Source organism: Scyliorhinus torazame, chromosome 25 (assembly GCF_047496885.1).
Source record: "Scyliorhinus torazame isolate Kashiwa2021f chromosome 25, sScyTor2.1, whole genome shotgun sequence".
Lineage (NCBI taxonomy): Eukaryota > Metazoa > Chordata > Chondrichthyes > Carcharhiniformes > Scyliorhinidae > Scyliorhinus > Scyliorhinus torazame.
Genome location: NC_092731.1, coordinates 35,289,292 through 35,314,707, shown reverse-complemented (window position 1 = coordinate 35,314,707; position 25,416 = coordinate 35,289,292). Strand labels below are relative to the sequence as shown.

General features: G+C 50.1%; 1 protein-coding gene across 4 annotated transcripts in view; it reads right to left on the bottom strand.

Annotated features, from left to right (window-relative positions):
• Window positions 1-25,416, bottom strand: part of LOC140402480 (synaptosomal-associated protein 25-like) — a 404,508-nt gene that overhangs the window by 63,273 nt on the left and 315,819 nt on the right. For all 4 annotated transcript variants that reach the window (XM_072490303.1, XM_072490304.1, XM_072490301.1 and 1 more), the window contains exon 3: window positions 7,361-7,402. In XM_072490303.1, the coding sequence (XP_072346404.1) occupies window positions 7,361-7,402 (42 nt within the window). The remainder of the gene's footprint in view (window positions 1-7,360; window positions 7,403-25,416) is intronic.

The following is a 25,416-nucleotide window of genomic DNA, read 5'->3' as shown; positions in this document are numbered from 1 at the left end:
GGGTAATGCATTTAAAGGGGCAATGCGTTTAAAGTGACAATGGGTTTAATGGGGTAATGCATTTAAAGTGCCAATGCATTTAAAGGGGCAATGCGTTTAAAGTGACAATGCGTTTAAAGGGGCAATGCGTTTAAAGTGACAATGCGTTTAAAGGGGTAATGCATTTAAAGGGGCAATGCGTTTAAAGTGACAATGGGTTTAATGGGGTAATGCATTTAAAGTGCCAATGCATTTAAAGGGGCAATGCGTTTAAAGTGACAATGCGTTTAAAGTGACAATGGGTTTAATGGGGCAATGCGTTTAAAGTGACAATGGGTTTAAAGGGACAATGCGTTTAAAGGGACATTGCGTTTAATGGGGCAATGCGTTTAAAGGGACAATGCGTTTAAAGGGACAATGCGTTTAAGGGGACATTGCGTTTAAAGGGACATTGCGTTTAAAGGGGCAATGCGTTTAAAGTGACAATGGGTTTAATGGGGCAATGCGTTTAAAGTGACAATGCGTTTAAAGGGGCAATGCGTTTAAAGGGACAATGCGTTTAAAGGGACATTGCGTTTAAAGGGGCAATGCGTTTAAAGGGACAATGCGTTTAAAGGGACATTGCGTTTTAAGGGACAATGCGTTTAAAGGGGCAATGCGTTTAAAGGGACATTGCGTTTAAAGTGACAATGCATTTAAAGTGACAATGCGTTTAAAGGGACAATGCGTTTAAAGGGACATTGCGTTTAAAGGGGCAATGCGTTTAAAGGGGCAATGCGTTTAAAGGGGCAATGCGTTTAAAGGGACATTGCGTTTAAAGGGGCAATGCGTTTAAAGGGACAATGTGTTTAAAGGGACATTGCGTTTAAAGGGACAATGCGTTTAAAGGGGCAATGCGTTTAAAGTGACAATGCATTTAAAGTGACAATGGGTTTAAAGGGACATTGCGTTTAAAGTGACAATGCGTTTAAAGGGGCAATGCGTTTAAAGGGGTAATGCGTTTAAAGGGGCAATGCGTTTAAAGGGGCAATGCGTTTAAAGGGGCAATGCGTTTAAAGGGGCAATGCGTTTAAAGGGACATTGCGTTTAAAGGGGCAATGCGTTTAAAGGGGCAATGCGTTTAAAGGGGCAATGCGTTTAAAGGGACATTGCGTTTAAAGGGGCAATGCGTTTAAAGGGACAATGTGTTTAAAGGGACATTGCGTTTAAAGGGACAATGCGTTTAAAGGGGCAATGTGTTTAAAGTGACAATGCATTTAAAGTGACAATGGGTTTAAAGGGACATTGCGTTTAAAGTGACAATGCGTTTAAAGGGGCAATGCGTTTAAAGGGGTAATGCGTTTAAAGGGGCAATGCGTTTAAAGGGGCAATGCGTTTAAAGGGGCAATGCGTTTAAAGGGGCAATGCGTTTAAAGGGACATTGCGTTTAAAGGGGCAATGCGTTTAAAGGGACAATGCGTTTAAAGGGACATTGCGTTTAAAGGGACTATGCGTTTAAAGGGGCAATGCGTTTGAAGGGACATTGCGTTTAAAGTGACAATGCGTTTAAAGGGGCAATGCGTTTAAAGGGGTAATGCATTTAAAGGGACAATGCGTTTAAAGGGACATTGCGTTTAAAGTGACAATGCGTTTAAAGGGGCAATGCGTTTAAAGGGACATTGCGTTTAAAGTGACATAGCGTTTAAAGGGCTAATGCGGTTAAAGTGACAATGTGTTTAAAGGGGTAATGCAGTTAAAGTGACAATGTGTCTAAAGGGGTAATGCGTTTAAAATGACATAGCGTTTAAAGGGCTAATGCAGTTAAAGTGACAATGTGTTTAAAGGGGTAATGCGTTTGAAGTGACATCGCATTTAAAGGGCTAATGTGGTTAAAGTGACAATGCGTTTAAAGGGACAATGCGTTTAAAGGGACATTGCGTTTAAAGTGACAATGCGTTTAAAGGGGCAATGCGTTTAAAGGGACATTGCGTTTAAAGGGACAATGCGTTTAAAGTGACATAGCGTTTAAAGGGCTAATGCGGTTAAAGTGACAATGTGTTTAAAGAAGTAATGCAGTTAAAGTGACAATGCGTTTAAAGGGGTAATGCGTTTAAAATGACATAGCGTTTAAAGGGCTAATGCAGTTAAAGTGACAATGTGTTTAAAGGGGTAATGCGTTTAAAGTGACATCGCATTTAAAGGGCTAATGTGGTTAAAGTGACAATGCGTTTAAAGGGCTAGTGCGTTTAAAGGGGCAATGCGTTTAAAGTGACAATGCGTTGAAAGTGACAATGCATTTAAAGGGGTAATGCGTTTAAAGGGGTAATGCATTTAAAGGGGTAATGCATTTCAATCATGAACGTGAGTTGTAACTGAACACTTTCACCACTGGGTACTCTACAGGGAATGCATGTTTAAGGTGCAATGTAGTTCTGTGTTGTAGCTTAACATTTAAAATATCGATTTTGGCCTTAATTCATCAGTCCAAGTCGCTCACACCGCCAGTGACAGGCTTGTGAACCGACACTGCTCCCTCTCCAGATCCAACCCAAGTTTGGAGTTATCCTGCTGGCTATTTTATTCCGATGGGGCAGTGTGGGAATAAAATCCGCGTGTCGACACCAATGGAGACTGCGAGTCCCAGACTTTGTCCTTGAGTTAAGCTGCCGGTTCACATTTACAACCCGTCTGTCGATTGCTCATGTTATTAGCACAAGGATTCACATGAACAGATGTTCTTTCAAATGCATTGACTGGGACGGGCAACCTAATTATTTGCGGCCGAGGACATTGGTCCTGCGTAGATTAATGAGATTGCACAAACATGCCGGCATATTTTCTCTCTTGTGGCGTTGGTCAGCGCGAACCATTTCTCACCTGCCATCATTTTTCACAAAGCAAAGAGCTGCATCTGCATAGCGCCTTTCTTGACTGGAGCTCCATTCTGAACTGGTTGCTTTGTGGAGATGATGGTTCTTGCTGGAACCATCTTGCTGGGGGGCGGGGTGGGGGGGGGGGGGGGGGGGGGGGAAGAGAACAGGAAACAACTAAAAATTTGTAGAATAGAAACTTTATGGGTGCTGCGTTCTCGATTTTGCTTTACCTGACTGGCTCGGGTGCGCAGTGTTGAATAAAAAACAAAAGCTTTGTTAATAAACAAAACTATAAATTTATTTAGACTACTAACTAAGATTCGTTCACATTCCTAAAGTAGAAGGTTTCTATATTAAACTATGGGGCGACATTCTCCGACCCCCCGCTGGGTCCCGAATTCGAAGATTCGGTGGGGGCTGGAATCGAGCCGCGCCGGTTGGCACCACCCCCCCCCCCCCGCCCTGCGATTTTCCGGCCCACAGCTAAAATGCCTGTCCCGCCGGCGTAGATTAAACCACCTACCTTACCGGCGGGACAAGGCGGCGCGGGCGGGCTCTGGGGTCCTGGGGGGGCGCGGGGCGATCTGGCCCTGGGGGGTGCCCCCACGGTGGCCTGGCCCGCGATCGGGGCCCACCGATCCGCGGGCGGGCCTGTGCCGTGGGAGCACTCTTTCCCTTCCGCCTCTGCTACGGTCTCCACCATGGCGGAGGTGGAAGAGACTCCCTCCATTGCGCATGCGCGGGAAACTGTCAGCGGCCGCTAACGCTCCCGTGCATGCGCCGCCTGGAGATGTAATTTCCACGCCAGCTGGCGGGGCACCAAAGGCCTTTTCCGCCAGCTGGCGGGGCGGAAATTAGTCCGGCGCTGGCCTAGCCCCTTAAGGTTGGGGCTCGGCCCCCAAAGATGCGGAGCATTCTGCACCTTTGGGGCGGCGCGATGCCCGACTGATTTGCGCCGTTTTGGGAGCTGGTCGGCAGACATCGCGCCGATATCGGAGATTTCGCCCATGCTATCTCTAACTACCGAACTCTCAAGTACACAACTGCTCCTATGCCTGACAATCTTCCAACTCCTTCAAACTCCACAAGGCTCAGCATCATCCCTTACGGACTCATAGGAGTATCTCCCTCTACTGGCTAGCTGTACACATTTCATTAACCCTTGCTTGCCTTCTTGTATGATACTACAATGGGCGGCATGGTAGCACGGTGGTTAGCACTGCTGCTTCACATCGCCAGGGTCCCAGGTTCGATTCCCGGCTTGGATCACTGTCTATGCGGAGTCTGCACGTTCTCCCCGTGTCTGCGTGGGTTTCCTCCGGGTGCTCCGGTTTTCTCCCACAAGTCCCGAAAGACGTGCTGTTAGGTGAATTGGGCATTCTGTATTCTCCCTCTGCGTAACCGAACAGGTGCCGGAATATGGTGACTAGGGGCTTTTCACAGTAACTTCAGTGCAGTGTTAATGTAAGCCTACTTGTGACAATAAAGATTATTATTATTGTTACGAAACGGAGATCGTTGGCAGATTGTTTTTGGGTTTACAGAATCTCTGCAGTGAAACAGCCATTACAGATCGGAGGGCAGTTTCCTTAAAATGCCTGAAGTTGGATGAAGCAGAATATTTATTCATTTATTAATTTAGGGCAGCACGGTGGCAGTGGTTAGCACAGTGGTTAGCACAGTGGTTAGCACAGTGGTTAGCACTGTCACCTCACAGTGCCAGGGATTTTGGTTTGATTCCGACCTCGGGCGACTGTCTGTGTGGAGTTTGCACATTCATAGAATCATAGAATTTCCGGTGCGGAAGGGGGCCTTTCTCCGGTGTCTGCGTGGGTTTCCTCCGGGTGCTCCGGTTTCCTCCCACAGTCCAAAGATGTGCAGGTTAGGTGGATTGGCCACACTAAATTGTCCCTAGGTGGGGTTACAAGCATAGAGTGGGGGATTGGGCCTAGGTTAGGGTGCTCTTTCAGAGGGCCGGTGCAGGATCAACGGGCCGAATGGCCTCCTTCTGCACTGTAGGGATTCTATTAAAAAATATTTACATCTGGGGCTCCAACCTCGAGCACCGATACATTTAAAAACTACCTTAACTAATGACTAAAACACTGCCAATTACTTACTCCACCTGCTAATCAGGTGACATTAGATATTCCATTGGAGACTGGTTAATATAAAGAGGGATCGTTCTCTGAAGATAATTTTACCTTGGGATGACATCAATATTTGGGGTTGCCAACCCTGATTAAATTTGTTCCCGGAGTTTTAACCCCGCGCTCCAGCCATACGTCAGCGAACACGACCAGCCTCGTAACACACGGCCTTCCCACGCCAATCGGAAAGCGAATAGACTCATTACCCAATTGGATGATGCTTGACTGGGGGGAATTTGAGAGATTGGCTTCACGTGTGGCTGGCTAAGGCCGCGGGATTTGTAACCAGGTTATAGAGACTGAGAGATTTACAGAGCAGAAAGAGGCTCTTCGGCCCATCTGCGTTGGCCATCAAGCACCTATCTATTCTAACCCCATTTTCCAGCACTCAGTCCGCAGCCTTAGAATCATAGGATTTACAGGGCAGAAGGAGGCCATTCGGCCCATCGAACCTGCACCGGCTCTTGGAAAGAGCACCCTACTTAAGCCCACACCTCCACCCTATCCCCGCAACCCTGCAACCCCACCTAACCTCAGGGCAATTTATCATGGCCAATCCACCTAACCTGCACATCTTTGGACTGTGGGAGGAAACCGGAGCACCCGGAGGAAACCCACGCACACACGAGGAGAACGTGCAGACTCCGCACAGACAGTGACCCAAGCCGGGAATCGAACCTGGGACCCTAGAGCTGTGAGGCAACTGTGCTAACCACTGTGCTGCCGTGCTGCCCCTTGTGTGCTGGGGCGTTCCGAGTGCTCATCTAAATGCTTGAATGTTGTGAGATCCAGATTCTTTAAGCGATTGAGAGAAGCTCTCCCACTTTGAGTTGAGGCCGTGCCTACTCTGCTGGGCAGGTGGCCAGGGCGAGTAAACGGTCCGTGATAAAATCTGAGGACGTTCTCGGAGTGCAAGAGGTGAGGGGGCTTTGATCTCTCTTTGTTCATTCGTATTCCTGTCCCATGACTCAGGCATGACGGTCAAGGATTATTAATGCCCAACTGGACTGCCAATCTGACTGGGCTCCGCTAAAACAGCAGGAGGAAGCATTGCATCTCTCTCGCACCTCCAGACTAAGGAGAGGAACGAACAGCACGGGGCTCCAGGCCGAGTGGCCACCTTACTACAGTGTTCAATGAGGGTATGCTTGACCCCCCTTCATGGTCAGAAGGTTCACCAGACGCGTCCACACAGGAGGATTGGTCACCTGGGCGAGAGTGGACGTTGTAGTGAAATCTGTATATGTTAATACATAATTAGTCAGTACAGTCAGATGATCACTAGGTGGCAACACTAACCGGGACTATATAAGGAGTTTCCCGCTCTTTCTTAGTGTTGGTGTGTGTGTATTGCAGCTAGAGGGTAGACGTGACCAGCTCAGAGTGTAGTGTATTATATTAATTGTTAATTTAATGTAATCTTAGTTAATTCTATTACTAGTCAAAACATTCAAGTGAAAGAACTCACAAGTAGATTATTTTGTTGCTCAATAAATAATATGTCATCATCTGGAAGCCTGGTACTGTTTATCATCAAGTTAAATACAACTCGGCAAGACAAATGAGTAATATATATATTGTCATGTGAGAGTACCTTTAAGAAATGGATGTTTAAGCAATGTACCTTTAAGAAATGGAGCTGATCAGATTACTGAAGTGATGTCAGAGGGTGGGGGGAGCTGAGCTCACTTCTGCTTTTGGTTTCAGTTTGAGGAGGCCGCTGGGAGTGTCTGTGTGTTTTTCTGAGAGCTGCAGGAAGAAACAGAGCTGGTCTGTTGATTTCTGCAATCCAAGGACTATAAATATATTGAATGTAACCTCATGTCTGTTTTTGAAGGTGAAGTCTTTTGGATGTTTAAAGGAACAGTTTGAAGGATTATTTCGTGTTGTACTCTTTTGGGGTTATCTTTGAAGTAATGGGTGTTAAGATATTCAATGTTTGTTTTAAAAAGGTAAACTTGAGTTCATAGAATAAACATTGTTTTGTTTTAAAAACCATTTGTCCATAATTGCTGTATCACACCTGGAGAGTGCGCCGTGTGCTTCCCACACCACAATCTATTAAAAGTTGTGGGTCGGTTGAACTCCATGAAACACTTTGGGGTTCTGTAAACCCGGACCCATCACAATATTACGTCTCTGTAATGTAACATGTTACCAGGAGTAGTAATATAACAGACGTCAGACAGAATTTGGGGTGAGGGAGGGACTGGAGGGGGGGGAAGGAAGTTGAGAGCATTCATTTCCATTTTGCCCACCAGACATAAATCTTGCCCTGTGACGACCCCAAGCAACGCACGAAACGTCACAGAAATGAGGCCGCGGTTTCATCAGGAATTGACCGATACGGAAAATAAATGAAACTTTCTCGCACAGTACCTCCTCCACCAGCTGTAGCATACGACGGGTGCTTTCCAGGGACTGTGAAGAGAGAGAGAGAGGGAGAGGGAGAAAGGAAAAGAGAGAAACACACAGTTAGACCACTACAGACAAACACCGAGGCCTCATTTTATAAGCATTGATGAACACAAGACACCAGGGCAACCTTTAACCTCTTCAGTGCCCCAACAAGCTCCGGGAGCAATCACAGAGAGAAGGAAGTTGCATTGACATAGTGCCCTTTCCCAAACTCAGACACCCTTCACAGCAAATTAAATATTTTGAACCAATCACTGTTGTGAGACAGGAAACCCAGCAGCCAATTTTATTTGGTACTACAAGCTCTCAGCAATAGTATAATGGTCGGGTAGCCTGCGTTTAGTGACATTGGTTGAGGGATGAATATTGGCCAGGATACAGAGGATACAGCGGAGAACCATCCCTCCCCCTCCCATCACCCATGTTCCACAAGAGCACAACACTGATACTCACGTGACGCCCCTTTCAATCTGGCTGCCGTTCATTTTCGCCCATCCCACCCCCCCCCCCCCTCCTCCATCGCCCACGTCCAGCCCCCACCCATGACTGATTGCGCAGTGCGCACAGCGGGGAGGTGAATGGGTTAATGCCATCCAGTTAGGATTGCAACTCTTCCCAGCTCTGAGGTTCATCAAGGGTTAACAGAAGAAACACCTGAGGTAGTGTGAGCACGGCCAAGGGGAAATTAATGTAGTTACTGTCAGTACGGCTGTTAATCTGTTTTAATATCCGATGATGCCTTACCCATTATGTGTGATATTACATTGCAGCACAGGCAGTTACCCTGGAGAAAAATTCCATTTCTCCTCCATAACTGTCAGCACCCTCGGCTCTAGAATTCTCGCGTTAAACTCCTCCCATCTCTCCGCCTCTGTCTCCCCGTGTATGATGCTTCTGAAACCCTGCAGCCCTCCCACCAAGTCGACCGCCTTATGTCCCTGAAAACGCCTGCAAAATCTTCCCCGTCCTTTTGTGGAAACTGGGCGTCGCCGGCTCGGCCCCAGCATTTCTTGCCCATCCCGAATTTCCCCTTGGGGAGGTGTTGGTGAGCTGTCTTCTTGACCCGCTGCGGTCCCTGTGGTGTAGGTACACCCATTGTGCTGTTAAGGGGGGGGGGGGGAGTTCCGGGATCTGGGCCCAGCGACAGTGAAGGAACGGCGATCGATGCAAAGCGTTGTTCTTTCAGGGACGTTCCACTGCGGAGGATCTATTCTTCCGGTCCTGACATCTTCCCAGTGGTTGGGATGATTAAGCCTCACTGGCGACTGTGCTGATGTCCCATCCATGGCCGCTTCTACGATAACAGCACCTTTGCCACAGGAACATGCCCACCAGGTTTAACAGGGACATATCACACAGATATAGACACTGAGCTGGTCAAGGAGGCGTCAGCAAGTCAGGCAACATCCATGGAGAGAAACAGATCATTGATCAATCATACGGCAGCACGGTGGTTAGCACTGTTGCTTCACAGCTCCAGGGTCCAAGGTTCGATTCCCGGCTTGGGTCACGGTCTGTGCGGAGTCTGCACGTTCTCCCCGTGTCTGCGTGCGTTTCCTCCGGGTGCTCCGGTTTCCTCCCACAGTCCAAAGATGTGCGGGTTAGGTGGATTGGCCATGATCAATTGCCCCTTAGTGTCCAAAAGGGTTAGGAGGGGTGATTGGGTTACGGGGATAGGGTGGAAGTGAGGGCTTAAGTGGGCCGGTGCAGACTCGATGGGCCGAATGGCCTCCTTCTGCACTGTATGTTCTATGTATCCGGTCAGTGGGTGGAGATGGTGTTGGGTTGGGGGTTGGAATATAGTAGGAAGAGGGGTGTTGTGCTTAGTAGGGAGTGGGAGTTGGGGGGAATGTCCCCCGCGGGGTCGGGAGTGGGGGTGGAACGCGGGAGTGTTGCGCGGGTGTTACTAAAATAGTGACTCTGAAGTTAGAAGTAATCTTTATTTCTGGTAATTCTTTCAGAGTGACTATTAGTGTGATGCTGGCAGAACCATCCACAGTCAGCGATCTCTGGGGTAACCCCCAAGTCTGAGGCTGGGGGGGTGCTGGGAAGCTACTCTGCTTCTCGGAGGAGAATGTTAAACAAGAGGTTTTGTTGGAGTAAAGGCCAGTTCAGATCAGCAAGCACAGGCCTGATCCTCTGGGCGGCTCGAACAAGCGGTATGACTCAGGCGATATTTTCCAATTGCTTTGCAACACATACACTGCAATTTGCTGGCTTCAAAATAAACACCAGCGTTAAATCAGCCAGGTATTGCCTTTGTCTGCTATTCGATTTAATCTTCCTCCTTCCCCACTGGCACCTCATTGAACAAACCGCCACATTCTAATCATCAGGCAAGTGGGTGTTGTTTTTCCTCTCTGCAGCCTCTGGTCCCAACACACAGCCACGAGCTGTCAGCACTAATTATCTTCTTCCCCATCACACACTGCAGGCACATTTTCAATGTCCCCTCCGTCCTCAAGGTCAAACCTCTCCCGATCTCTCCGCATCCACTCTCGCTCTCCCATTACTCACAGCCCCAAACCAACGGCCCTCCGGTGACCCGGAGAAATTCCTGCCAATCTGGCCCCTTCATTATTTTCCAGGGTTTCTGTGCCAGAGGGGAGGAAGGTGGAGAAATCTCAGCCTCTCCTAAGTCACTCAAACTTGTGAGGAACATCCCGTGTTGTAAAAGGTCTGGGACTGACAAGTGCCGCCCTTTGGAAAACAAAAGGAAAGATTTTTATTTTTCTAACGCAGGGCAGCACAGTGGCACAGTGGTTAGCACTGTTGCTTCACGGCGCCAGGGTCCCGGGTTCGATTCCCGGCTTGGGTCACTGCCTGTGCGGAGTCTGCACGTTCTCCCCGTGTGTGCGTGGGTTTGCTCCGGGTGCTCCGGTTTCCTCCCACAAGTCCCGAAAGACGAGCTTGTTAGGTGAATTGGACATTCTGAATTCTCCCTCTCCGTACCCGAACAGGCGCCGGAGTGTGGCAACTAGGGGCTTTTCACAGTAACTTCATTGCAGTGTTAATGTAAGCCCACTTGTGACACTAAAGATTATATTGTGTCTCGAGAAAAGGCCTCATTGAATTAAGTTGCAATGATTATCACACTTTCCAGGGCTGTCTATTCCCAGCTCCATCGCCTAACTTTGCCCCCCCCCCCCGCCCCCGTGCTGCTGAAACCCTCGTCCATTATTTCGCTACCTCCAGATCGGGACTATTCCAGTGCTTTCCTAATCAGCCTACCATCTTCTATTTCTCAACTTCCCCAAATCTCTGCTGGCCACTTATCACATCATAGAATTTACAGTGCAGGAGGCCATTCGGCCCATCAGGTCTGCACCGGCCTTTGGAAAGAGCACCCCACCCAAGCCCACCCACCCTATCCCCGTAACCCAGTAACCAAACCCAACTTTCTTGGACACTAAGGGCAACTTAGAATTGCCAATCCGCCTAACCAGCACATCTTTGGACTGTGGGAGGAAACCGGAGCACCCGGAGGAAACCCACGCAGACTCGGGGAGAACGTGCAGACTCCGCACAGACAGTGACCCAGCAGGGAATCGAACCTGGGACCCTGGAGCTGTGAAGCAACAGTGCTATCCACTGTGCTACCGTGCTGCCCTGATGCTCAGGAATGAGCACCCGGACCAGTTTGTTATTGGGCCTGCTGAGTTGAGGAATGACCATTGGGCATGCTGTGCTGTGCTTAAGAGAGCTGGGCGATCTCTGTAATCTGAATCCTTATTCCAAGGTAGTCAAGAAGGCGTACTTGCCTCCACCAGCAGTAAATAGCAGAACCCTTAAGAGTATTGACAGGCAGAGGGATCTGGGTGTGCAGGTCCACAGGTCACTGATAGTGACAACACAGGTGGAGAAAGTAGTCAAGAAGGCATAGGACATGCTTGCCTTCATCGGCCGGGGCATTGAGTATAAAAATTGGCAAGTCATGTTGCATCTGTATAGAACCTTAGTTAGGCCACACTTGGAGTATAGTGTTCAATTCTGGTCGCCACACTACCAGAAGTATGTGGAGGCTTTGGAGAGGGTGCAGAAGAGATTTACCAGAATGTTGCCTGGTATGGAGGGTATTAGCTATGAGGAGCGGTTGGATAAGCTCGGTTTGTTCTCACTGGAACGACGGAGGTTGAGGGGCGACCTGAGAGAGGTCTACAAAATTATGAGGGGCATAGACAGCGTGGATAGTCAGAGGCTATTTCCCAGGGTGGAAGAGTCAATTACGAGGGGGCATAGGTTTAAGGTGCGAGGGGCAAAGTTTAGAGGAGATGTGCGAGGGAGGTTTTTTACACAGAGGGTAGTGGGTGCCTGGAACTCGCTGCCGGAGGAGGTGGTGGAAGCAGGGACGATAGGGACATTTAAGGGGCATCTTGACAAATACATGAATAGGATGGGAATAGAGGGATACGGACCCAGGAAGCGTAGAGGGTTTTAGGTTAGACGGGCAGCCTGGTTGGCGCAGGCTTGGAGGGCCTGTTCCTGTGTTGTACTTCTCTTTGTTCTTCAATGACGGCATTGGACACTGGAGCGGTATATAATGGAGCCAATGGGGACTCTTGCCTGCTACCATTTGGGAAGGCTGGTCAAACCAAGTGCCAATCAGGCACTTAACTGGGCAGCAGGTGGCCTTCCGCGGCATCAAGGACCCCAGTTGAGCACGCCGAGAGTTGCCAGCTAATCAGTGGCTGGCAGTTCATCTTTGTTCGACAGCACCACAGGAGAGGCGGTGGCTTCTGCCGGTACTACACCCATTCAGGTGTAAGATCGTCTTGGGCCCAGACACAGAGGAGTAATCTTGAAATAGGGGAGGGGGGTGGATTGAGGGAGGAGTGTTGGCAACCAGGTGGGGGGGGGGGAGCTTCTAACTCGATGTCGGGGACCTAGGTGCCCGACATCGAGGGACCCCCCCCCCCGACCTTGACAATGGGAGGCTTAAAATGGGCCCTGGGCGTGGGAAAATAATTGGTGGAGATTACTGAATTTATGATCAGAGATAAATGCGGAGGAGGTTTTTCTGAAGGGTGAGATGTGGCAGGGAAGAAGTGTTCAGGAAGACGATCGCTAAATGAACTGCTGGGACAAAGGTCAAAGAGAGATGATGATGGTGCCACAGTCGACAGATGCGGCAAGCTAGAATATTAACTTGATAGAAATCACAGACAAGAGTGGGGGAAATCCATGGAAGGAACTTGCACCCCAAAGACCTGTAATCACCGCGTGACTGGCAGAACGGTCCGGAAGCAACGGTCACAGAATTAATATCATTGGGACAAACACCAGGCCGGAGGTAAGGAATTTGGTTCAACACAGTGAATTTTTATCATCTAAAATACATTGTCGGATTGGGTGACGGATGTAGAACCACCCCCAATCTACTGTGTTTTCTGCCAGAGTAACATTAATGGCAGTGATTCAGACACTGAGCTAGACTCCCACCAGAGTAACATTAATGGCAGTGATTCAGACACTGAGCTAGACTCCCACCAGAGTAACATTAATGGCAGTGATTCAGACACTGAGCTCGACTCCCACCAGAGTAACATTAATGGCAGTGATTCAGACACTGAGCTAGACTCCCACCAGAGTAACATTAATGGCAGTAATTCAGACACGGAGCTAGACTCCCACCAGAGTAACATTAATGGCAGTGATTCAGACACTGAGCTAGACTCCCACCAGAGTAACATTAATGGCAGTGATTCAGACACTGAGCTAGACTCCCACCAGAGTAACATTAATGCCAGTGATTCGGACACTGAGCTAGACTCTCACCAGAGTAACATTAATGGCAGTGATTCAGACACTGAGCTAGACTCTCACCAGAGTAACATTAATGGCAGTGATTCAGACACTGAGCTAGACTCCCACCAGAGTAACATTAATGGCAGTGATTCGGACACTGAGCTAGACTCCCACCAGAGTAACATTAATGCCAGTGATTCGGACACTGAGCTAGACTCTCACCAGAGTAACATTAATGGCAGTGATTCAGACACTGAGCTAGACTCCCACCAGAGTAACATTAATGGCAGTGATTCGGACACTGAGCTAGACTCCCACCAGAGTAACATTAATGCCAGTGATTCGGACACTGAGCTAGACTCTCACCAGAGTAACATTAATGGCAGTGATTCAGACACTGAGCTAGACTCCCACCAGAGTAACATTAATGGCAGTGATTCAGACACTGAGCTAGACTCCCACCAGAGTAACATTAATGGCAGTGATTCAGACACTGAGCTAGACTCCCACCAGAGTAACATTAATGGCAGTGATTCAGACACTGAGCTAGACTCTCACCAGAGTAACATTAATGGCAGTGATTCAGACACTGAGCTAGACTCCCACCAGAGTAACATTAATGGCAGTGATTCAGACACTGAGCTAGACTCCCACCAGAGTAACATTAATGGCAGTGATTCAGACACTGAGCTAGACTCCCACCAGAGTAACATTAATGGCAGTGATTCAGACACTGAGCTAGACTCCCACCAGAGTAACATTAATGGCAGTGATTCAGACACTGAGCTAGACTCCCACCAGAGTAACATTAATGGCAGTGATTCAGACACTGAGCTAGACTCCCACCAGAGTAACATTAATGGCAGTGATTCAGACACTGAGCTAGACTCTCACCAGAGTAACATTAATGGCAGTGATTCAGACACTGAGCTAGACTCCCACCAGAGTAACATTAATGGCAGTGATTCAGACACTGAGCTAGACTCCCACCAGAGTAACATTAATGGCAGTGATTCAGACACTGAGCTAGACTCCCACCAGAGTAACATTAATGGCAGTGATTCAGACACTGAGCTAGACTCCCACCAGAGTAACATTAATGGCAGTGATTCAGACACTGAGCTAGACTCCCACCAGAGTAACATTAATGGCAGTGATTCAGACACTGAGCTAGACTCCCACCAGAGTAACATTAATGGCAGTGATTCAGACACTGAGCTAGACTCCCACCAGAGTAACATTAATGGCAGTGATTCAGTCACTGAGCTAGACTCCCACCAGAGTAACATTAATGGCAGTGATTCAGACACTGAGCTAGACTCCCACCAGAGTAACATTAATGGCAGTGATTCAGACACTGAGCTAGACTCCCACCAGAGTAACATTAATGGCAGTGATTCAGACACTGAGCTAGACTCCCACCAGAGTAACATTAATGGCAGTGATTCAGACACTGAGCTAGACTCCCACCAGAGTAACATTAATGGCAGTGATTCGGACACTGAGCTAGACTCCCACCAGAGTAACATTAATGGCAGTGATTCTGACACTGAGCTAGACTCCCACCAGAGTATCATTAATGGCAGTGATTCAGACACTGAGCTAGACTCTCACCAGAGTAACATTAATGGCAGTGATTCAGACACTGAGCTCGACTCCCACCAGAGTAACATTAATGGCAGTGATTCTGACACTGAGCTAGACTCCCACCAGAGTAACATTAATGGCAGTGATTCAGACACTGAGCTAGACTCTCACCAGAGTAACATTAATGGCAGTGATTCTGACACTGAGCTAGACTCTCACCAGAGTAACATTAATGGCAGTGATTCAGACACTGAGCTCGACTCCCACCAGAGTAACATTAATGGCAGTGATTCAGACACTGAGCTAGACTCTCACCAGAGTAACATTAATGGCAGTGATTCTGACACTGAGCTAGACTCTCACCAGAGTAACATTAATGGCAGTGATTCAGTCACTGAGCTAGACTCCCACCAGAGTAACATTAATGGCAGTGATTCAGACACTGAGCTAGACTCCCACCAGAGTAACATTAATGGCAGTGATTCAGACACTGAGCTAGACTCCCACCAGAGTAACATTAATGGCAGTGATTCAGACACTGAGCTAGACTCCCACCAGAGTAACATTAATGGCAGTGATTCAGACACTGAGCTAGACTCCCACCAGAGTAACATTAATGGCAGTGATTCAGACACTGAGCTAGACTCCCACCAGAGTAACATTAATGGCAGTGATTCAGACACTGAGCTAGGCTCCCACCAGAGTAACATTAATGGCAGTGATTCAGACACTGAGCTAGACTCCCACCAGAGTAACATTAATGGCAGTGATTCAGACACTGAGCTAGACTCTCACCAGAGTAACATTAATGGCAGTGATTCAGACACTGAGCTAGACTCCCACCAGAGTAACATTAATGGCAGTGATGCAGACACTGAGCTAGACTCCCACCAGAGTAACATTAATGGCAGTGATTCGGACACTGAGCTAGACTCCCAATAGAGTAACATTAATGGCAGTGGTTCAGACACTGAGCTAGACTCTCACCAGAGTAACATTAATGGCAGTGATTCGGACACTGAGCTAGACTCCCACCAGAGTAACATTAATGGCAGTGATTCTGACACTGAGCTAGACTCCCACCAGAGTATCATTAATGGCAGTGATTCAGACACTGAGCTCGACTCTCACCAGAGTAACATTAATGGCAGTGATTCAGACACTGAGCTCGACTCCCACCAGAGTAACATTAATGGCAGTGATTCAGACACTGAGCTAGACTCTCACCAGAGTAACATTAATGGCAGTGATTCAGACACTGAGCTAGACTCCCACCACAGTAACATTAATGGCAGTGATTCAGACACTGAGCTAGACTCTCACCAGAGTAACATTAATGCCAGTGATTCAGACACTGAGCTAGATTATCACCAGAGTAACATTAATGGCAGTGATTCAGACACTGAGCTAGACTCTCACCAGAGTAACATTAATGGCAGTGATTCAGACACTGAGCTAGACTCTCACCAGAGTAACATTAATGGCAGTGATTCAGACACTGAGCTAGACTCCCACCAGAGTAACATTAATGGCAGCGATTCAGACACTGAGCTCGACTCCCACCAGAGTAACATTAATGGCAGTGATTCAGACACTGAGCTAGATTATCACCAGAGTAACATTAATGGCAGTGATTCAGACACTGAGCTAGACTCTCACCAGAGTAACATTAATGGCAGTGATTCAGACACTGAGCTAGACTCCCACCAGAGTAACATTAATGGCAGTGATTCAGACACTGAGCTCAACTCCCACCAGAGTAACATTAATGGCAGTGATTCAGACACTGAGCTAGACTCTCACCAGAGTAACATTAATGGCAGTGATTCAGACACTGAGCTAGACTCCCACCAGAGTAACATTAATGGCAGTGATTCAGACACTGAGCTAGACTCCCACCAGAGTAACATTAATGGCAGTGATTCAGACACTGAGCTCGACTCCCACCAGAGTAGCATTAATGGCAGTGATTCTGACACTGAGCTAGACTCCCACCACAGTAACATTAATGGCAGTGATTCAGACACTGAGCTAGACTCTCACCAGAGTAACATTAATGGCAGTGATTCAGACACTGAGCTAGACTCTCACCAGAGTAACATTAATGGCAGTGATTCAGACACTGAGCTAGACTCTCACCAGAGTAACATTAATGGCAGTGATTCAGACACTGAGCTAGACTCCCACCAGAGTAACATTAATGGCAGTGATTCAGACACTGAGCTAGACTCTCACCAGAGTAACATTAATGGCAGTGATTCAGACACTGAGCGAGACTCTCACCAGAGTAACATTAATGGCGGTGATTCAGACACTGAGCTAGACTCCCACCAGAGTAACATTAATGGCAGTGATTCGGACACTGAGCTAGACTCCCACCAGAGTAACATTAATGGCAGTGATTCAGACACTGAGCTGGACTCTCACCAGAGTAACATTAATGGCAGTGATTCAGGCACTGAGCTCGACTCCCACCAGAGTAACATTAATGGCAGTGATTCAGACACTGAGCTAGACTCTCACCAGAGTAACATTAATGGCAGTGATTCGGACACTGAGCTAGACTCCCACCAGAGTAACATTAATGGCAGTGATTCAGACACTGAGCTAGACTCCCACCAGAGTAACATTAATGGCAGTGATTCAGACACTGAGCGAGACTCTCACCAGAGTAACATTAATGGCGGTGATTCAGACACTGAGCTAGACTCCCACCAGAGTAACATTAATGGCAGTGATTCAGACACTGAGCTAGACTCCCACCAGAGTAACATCAATGGCAGTGATGCAGACACTGAGCTAGACTCCCACCAGAGTAACATTAATGGCAGTGATTCGGACACTGAGCTAGACTCCCACCAGAGTAACATTAATGGCAGTGGTTCAGACACTGAGCTAGACTCTCACCAGAGTAACATTAATGGCAGTGATTCGGACACTGAGCTAGACTCCCACCAGAGTAACATTAATGGCAGTGATTCTGACACTGAGCTAGACTCCCACCAGAGTATCATTAATGGCAGTGATTCAGACACTGAGCTAGACTCTCACCAGAGTAACATTAATGGCAGTGATTCAGACACTGAGCTAGACTCTCAGCAGAGTAACATTAATGGCGGTGATTCAGGCACTGAGCTCGACTCCCACCAGAGTAACATTAATGGCAGTGATTCAGACACTGTGCTAGACTCTCACCAGAGTAACATTAATGGCAGTGATTCAGGCACTGAGCTCGACTCCCACCAGAGTAACATTAATGGCAGTGATTCGGACACTGAGCTAGACTCCCACCAGAGTAACATTAATGGCAGTGATTCAGACACTGAGCTAGATTCCCACCAGAGTAACATTAGTGGCTGTGATTCAGACACTGAGCTAGACTCCCACCAGAGTAACATTAATGGCAGTGATTCAGACACTGAGCTAGTCTCCAACCAGAGTAACATTAATGGCAGTGATTCAGACACTGAGCTAGACTCCCACCAGAGTAACATTAATGGCAGTGATTCAGACACTGAGCTAAACTCCCACCAGAGTAACATTAATGGCAGTGATTCTGACACTGAGCTCGACTCCCGTGAAAGCAGACACAGCCTATGAAAAATACAAAAGCCCAAGAATGCCATTGATGTAACGTAATGGTCCACACAGGGTGGGGTCCAGTGCTGCCTGCTACCCGTCTACAGCAACCAGCAACATAGTTGGATAAGCTGACTGGGTGAGGAAGTGCCTGGGTAAATTTTAACACTTCTGCCTCTCCTTGGAAACGTCCTGGGCAAAGAGGTGCCCGAGCGCCTGTTCCCCTGTCAGCCCCTCGTGCCCGATAATCGCCACGGTCTCTGTGCAAGAGGAGCCACTGACCACTAAGTCCATCGCTGAGACCCCATTGTCGCCAATCAGCAGCCCTATGATCACCTCCAAGGCCGGTATATCCTTCCCGAGGAAGGTAATGTGTCGTCCTGTATCGTTTCAGCCATGTATGACACAGGAAGAATGTTGTAACAGCCAAAATAGTGCGATTAACCTGCCACTTTATCAGTGTTACTGTGTCCAGCTTTTGCTGCCACTGTACAAAAAGGTTACTGAAGTTATTGAAAAGATACAGAGAAGAGATCGGGGCTGTTCTCCTCAAAGAAGAAAAAGTTGAGAGGAGGTTTGATTGAGACGAGGGATCCAGACAGAGTAGATCAGGAGAAACCGTTCCCGTTAGTGGAACGATCGAGGACCAGAGGCCGTGGCTTTGAGATAATTGGGAAAAGAAGGAAGCGCGACGTGAGGGAACACCTCTCTCTCTCCGCTCTGGATCGGCTGCTGCCTGAGAGTGTGGCAGAGGCGGGTTCAATCCAGGGATTTAGATGATCAGGAAAGGGAGAATGTCACGGGGGGGTCCGGGGAGAACTCGGGGGGAGGGGCTCGAGGCGAATTGCTCCTTCGGGGGGGGGGGGGGGGTGGGCGGGGGGGCCAGTACAGACAGCAATGGGCCAAATGGGCTCTTCCTGTGTCATAGCCATTCTATGACGATAGGATTCTATCTTGATCAGTCTGCCGACCCCATGATTGATCCGTCCAATGCCTGGCCTGTTGTGGGTGTAAATTAACACTTTTATTTGACAATCATCTGCTTCCTTCCACCTGAAGCCAGCCAGCCCCCTTTTGGGGGGGCGGGGGGAATGGAAATGGGGGGGCGGGGGGGGGGGTCTTTCCTGCGAATTCCCGCAAAGGATAAAATGACGAACAGCAAACCTACTTTATAATCGGAGTGGATTGGATTCCAGCCATCTCAATGTTTGGATGTTAATTGGGTTTTTCTCTCTCACTGGGCGGCTTTCATTGACCCAAGGCACCAGTTGATCCTTTCGCCATCACACACGGTTCCCTCTCCAATCCAGTTCCCCTCCCACCTCCTCATTTATTTTCCTGTTTGTGTTCTCAAACCTAAAGCAAAATCCAGTCTGAGCTGCAGGTCAGTTCCCTTCACTCCACCATTACAGAGAGAGGTGAGGAAGCGGGGTTTAGAGGACTAGGCCTCTGTCTCTCTCACCCCCTCTCGTTCTCACTCTGCCTCCCCCTCTCTCTCTCCCTCCCCTCCCCTAACACTCCAGCTCCCTCTCTGTCTCTCCCTCCCCCTCCCCTCCCCTAACTCTCCTGCTCCCTCTCTGTCTCTCACACTCCCTCTCTCTCTCCCTCCCCCTTCCCCAAACACTCCCTCCCTCTCTCACTCCTCTTCCCTCTCTCTCCCTCCCCCTCTCTCTCCCCTTCACACTCCCTCCCCCACTCACACGACATCTCTCTCTCACACTCCCTTTCCCTCTCTCACTCCCTCTCCCTCCCTCCCTCTCCCTCACTTCTCCCCCCCCCCCCTCTCTCCCTTCCCCTCTCTCACACTCCCTCCCCCTCTCTCTCTCTCACTCCTTGATGTGGGCAGCCCAGTAACACAAGTGGGTAGCACTGTAGCTTCACAGCGCCAGGGTCCCAGGTTCGATTCCCGGCTTGGGTCACTGTCTGTGCGGAGTCGGCACGTTCTCCCCGTGTCTGCGTGGGTTTCCTCCGGGTGCTCCGGTTTCCTCCCACAGTACTCTGCAGGTTAGGTGGATTGGCCATGATAAATTGCCCTTAGTGAACAAAAAAGGTTAGGAGGGGTTATTGGGTTCTGGGGATAGGACTTAAGTGGGTCGGTACAGACTCAATGGGCCGAATGGCCTCCTTCTGCACTGTATGTTCTATGTCTATGTCTATGATGCGACCATCAATTCACTGAGAGACACGTGGAGAAGTAAACCGTGGTTTTAATCAGCTTAGAACTGAGCCTGCCTGTGACCGGTACAACAATGAATGCGGCCCCGCAGGTCAGCTGCCTTTATACTTCCTGTAAAGGGGGTGGAGCCATGGGCGGAGCCCGTACATGCCCCGACATATCCCCCTGTGGGTGAAGCCACACAATGGCCCATAGGTGGAGCCCACAGGGTTAAACACATAACGTAACACGATACAGCAGTAACATATCACAGTGCACTGGTGAATTAACAGTAGTTCCATTCACCACACTCCTCTCCCCTCTCTCTCCCTCCCCCCGTCTCTCACACTCCTCTCCCCCTCTCTCCTCTCTCACACTCCTCTCTCCCTCCCCCTTTCTCTCCCTCCTCTCCCCTGTCTCTCCCTCCCCCCGTCTCTCACACTCCTCTCTCCCTCCCCCTTTCTCTCCCTCCTCTCTCACACTCCTCTCCCCTCTCTCTCCCTCCCCCTCTCTCTCCCTCCCCGTCTCTCACACCTCTCTCCCTCCCCCCCTCTCTCACACTCCCATTCCCTCTATCTCTCCCTCACACTCTCTTTCTCTCTCTCTCTCCCTCACACTCCTTTTCCCTCTCTCTCTCTCCCTCACACTCCCTTTCCCCCTCTCTCTCCCCTGAAGTGTTGGGTGCTCTGAGACACAGACGAACCAATACGGTTGCGATTGGTACAACGCAGTTTTATTTCTTTTAACTATTTATATAACAAACTTGGTACTCAGCACATGGTGACTGTCTGAGTGTCTGGCTTGGAGGTCCTTGCCCTGAGCTGTCTCCTGCTGGACTGCCCAGGAAGTGTTGTGTTCCTTGTTTTGTACTGTGTATGCTCTTGTCTGTGATTGGCTGTCGTGTTGTGTGTGCTAATTGGTCCATTGCTCTGTCCATCACTATGTCTGTGTGTATGTGCTGTGATGTTCACTTGAATATCATGACATCCCCCCTTTTTTTACAAGATTATGTGCCTACGTGATTCTAAATAGAGATGTGTACTGAGTGCAGCTAAATGTGTGTGAGTGTAATATTTACAGCATGTACACGGGGCTTAACTATATACAAGGGGCGATGTCGGGTGTGACTTAACAACGAGGTTGTACCATAACAAAGAACGTGGAAATGTGGAACGATAAAATGAATTCCTGTAACGATAAGAACATAAACATATTAACACAGTGGTTGCATGAGTTCAACGTGTAAACAGTCTCATAAGTCCAGTCGAGTAGGTGGGCGACGAATTCGGGTTGACCGTCAGGGTGGCACACCATTCATCACCCGGATTGATTGTGTTGACTCGGTTCCCATCAATGACCGCAACACGGAAGGCGTCTCGGTCATCTGTGTCACCGGTCTGGATGATGTAATGTGGAGGCTGAATGGTCCGCACGTCCCTGCGAGGTTGTCGGAGTTGGGGAACATTGACAGGTTGAGCTGCTCGACAGTAAGCAGCGTAGTGGCCCATCTTGCCACAGCGTAGGCATTGTTGGGTTTTTGCGGGACATTGCCCTTTTAAATGTGCAGCTCCACAGTTGCCGCACGTCGTGACGTCATGGCGTTCGTTGCGCCACTGCGCATGCGCAGTTCGGTCTTGTGTCGAGCGCGCCTGCGCATCACGTCCCTCAGTGTTGCCGTAGGTTTTGGCGCGCACAAGCGCGGAAGGCCTCGAAAAGCGCGCGGAACGGCAGCCCTCGTCCGGGCCGCGGGCCGGGAGAAACACAATCGCCTGGACCCGTTCGGCCTCGTGGGGCACCTGGCTCGCCGATCCGGTCGCGTAGGACCCCCTCCGCGCCGATTCGGTCGCCTGAAATTGGGCATAGCGGCTAGTCGCGTTCTCGTGCAGGACACAAGCTTCAACTGCAGATGCTGTCAGGCTTTTTATTTTTAAAAGCTGCTGGCGTAGGCTGCCCGAGGCAACCCCAAAAACGATCTGGTCCCGGATCATGGACTCTGAGGTGGTGTCGTAACCGCAGGACTGCGCGAGGATACAGAGATGCGTCAGGAATGACTGAAAGGGCTCATCCTTACCTTGCAGGCGCTGCTGGAAGACATATCTCTCGAAGCTTTCGTTGACCTCGACGTTGAAGTGTTGGTCGAGCTTGAGGAGGACCATCTTGTATTTAAATTTGTCCTCGCCTTCCGCAAACACCAGGGAATTGTAGACGTGGATGGCGTGCTGACCTGCAGTGGTGAGGAGGACGACGATCTTTCTTTTGTCCGAGGCGCTCTCTTTTTCGTTGGCGTCCAAAAAGTGTTTGAAGCGCTGCTTGAACACGGTTCAACACGGTTGCGATTGGTACAACGCAGTTTTATTTCTTTTAACTATTTATATAACAAACTTGGTACTCAGCACATGGTGACTGTCTGAGTGTCTGGCTTGGAGGCCCTTGCCCTGAGCTGTCTCCTGCTGGACTGCCCAGGAAGTGTCGTGTTCCTTGTTTTGTACTGTGTATGTTCTTGTCTGTGATTGGCTGTCGTGTTGTGTGTGCTAATTGGTCCGTTGATCTGTCCATCATTATGTATGTGTGTATGTGCTGTGATGTTCACTTGAATATCATGACATCCCCCTCACACTCCCTTTCCCCCTCTCTCTCTCCCCCACACTCCCTCTCTCTCTCCCCCACACTCCCTCTCTCTCTCCCCCACACTCCCTCTCTCTCTCCCCCACACTCCCTCTCTCTCTCCCCCACACTCCCTCTCTCTCTCCCCCCACTCCCTCTCTCTCTCCCCCACACCCTCTCGCCACCTCACACTCCCTCACTCTCTCCCTCTCTCCCCCACACTCCCTCTCTCTCTCCCCCACACCCTCTCTCCACCTCACACTCCCTCACTCTCTCCCCCACTCTCCCTCTCTCTCCCCCACACTCCCTCTCTCTCCCCCACACTCCCTCTCTCTCTCCCCCACAATCCCTCTCTCTCTCCCCCACACGCCCTCGCTCTCTCCCCCACACTCCCTCTCTCTCTCCCCCACACTCCCTCTCTCTCTCCCCACACTCCCTCTCTCCCCACACTCCCTCTCTCTCTTCCCCACACTCCCTCTCTCTCTCCCCCACACTCACTCTCTCTCTCCCGCACACTCACTCTCTCTCTCCCGCACACTCACTCTCTCTCTCCCGCACACTCCCTCTCTCTCACCCCCAGACTCCCTCTCTCTCTCCCCCACACTCTCTCTCTCTCCCCCATGATGCACGATCAATTTGACTGGAGACGAAGTTGAATTCAAACTGAGGCTTTATTAGTATCTGAAGTGTGGCCTCCTACAGCAGCTGACGAAATGGCAGCGAGCTGGAGGCCACGCATATTTATAACCCGGCTCCTGGGCGGAGCTAGCATGCAGGGGCCACAGGTGAACCTGTAGTGCCGGTTCTACTGTACAACCCTTAATATAGGAACACAGTGGTTTACCACCCCCCACACCCTCTCTCTCACCCCCACACCCTCTCACTCTCCCCCACACTCCCTCCCTCTCTCCCCCACACTCCCTCTCTCTCTCCCCCACACTCCCTCTCTCTCTCCCCCACACTCCCTCTCTCTCCCCCCCACACTCCCTCTCTCTCTCTCCCCCACACTCCCTCTCTCTCCCCCCCACACTCCCTCTCTCTCCCCCCCACACTCCCTCTCTCTCTCCCCCACACTCCCTCTCTCCCCCACACTCCCTCTCTCTCCCCCACACTCCCTCTCTCTCCCCCCCACACTCCCTCTCTCTCTCTCCCCCACACTCCCTCTCTCTCTCTCCCCCACACTCCCTCTCTCTCTCCCCCCCACACTCCCTCTCTCTCCCCCCCCACACTCCCTCTCTCTCTCCCCCACACTCCCTCTCTCTCTCCCCCAAACTCCCTCTTTCTCTCCCCCACACTCCCTCTCTCTCTTCCCCACACTCCCTCTCTCTCTTCCCCACACTCCCTCTCTCTCTCCCCCACACTCACTCTCTCTCTCCCGCACACTCACTCTCTCTCTCCCGCACACTCACTCTCTCTCTCCCGCACACTCCCTCTCTCTCACCCCCAGACTCCCTCTCTCTCTCCCCCACACTCTCTCTCTCTCCCCCATGATGCACGATCAATTTGACTGGAGACGAAGTTGAATTCAAACTGAGGCTTTATTAGTATCTGAAGTGTGGCCTCCTACAGCAGCTGACGAAATGGCAGCGAGCTGGAGGCCACGCATATTTATAACCCGGCTCCTGGGCGGAGCTAGCATGCAGGGGCCACAGGTGAACCTGTAGTGCCGGTTCTACCGTACAACCCTTAATATAGGAACACAGTGGTTTACCACCCCCCACACCCTCTCTCTCACCCCCACACCCTCTCACTCTCCCCCACACTCCCTCCCTCTCTCCCCCACACTCCCTCCCTCTCTCCCCCACACTCCCTCTCTCTCTCCCCCACACTCCCTCTCTCTCCCCCCCACACTCCCTCTCTCTCTCCCCCACACTCCCTCTCTCCCCCCCACACTCCCTCTCTCTCCCCCCCACACTCCCTCTCTCTCTCCCCCACACTCCCTCTCTCTCCCCCACACTCCCCTCTCCCCCACACTCCCTCTCTCTCCCCCACACTCCCTCTCTCTCCCCCCCACACTCCCTCTCTCTCTCCCCCCACACTCCCTCTCTCTCTCTCCCCCACACTCCCTCTCTCTCTCCCCCCCACACTCCCTCTCTCTCCCCCCCCACACTCCCTCTCTCTCTCCCCCACACTCCCTCTCTCTCTCCCCCAAACTCCCTCTTTCTCTCCCCCACACTCCCTCTCTCTCTTCCCCACACTCCCTCTCTCTCTTCCCCACACTCCCTCTTTCTCTCCCCCACACTCCCTCTCTCTCTCCCCCACACTCCCTCTCTCTCTCCCCCACACTCCCTCTCTCTCCCCCACACTCCCTCTCTCTCTCCCCCACACTCCCTCTCTCTCTTCCCCA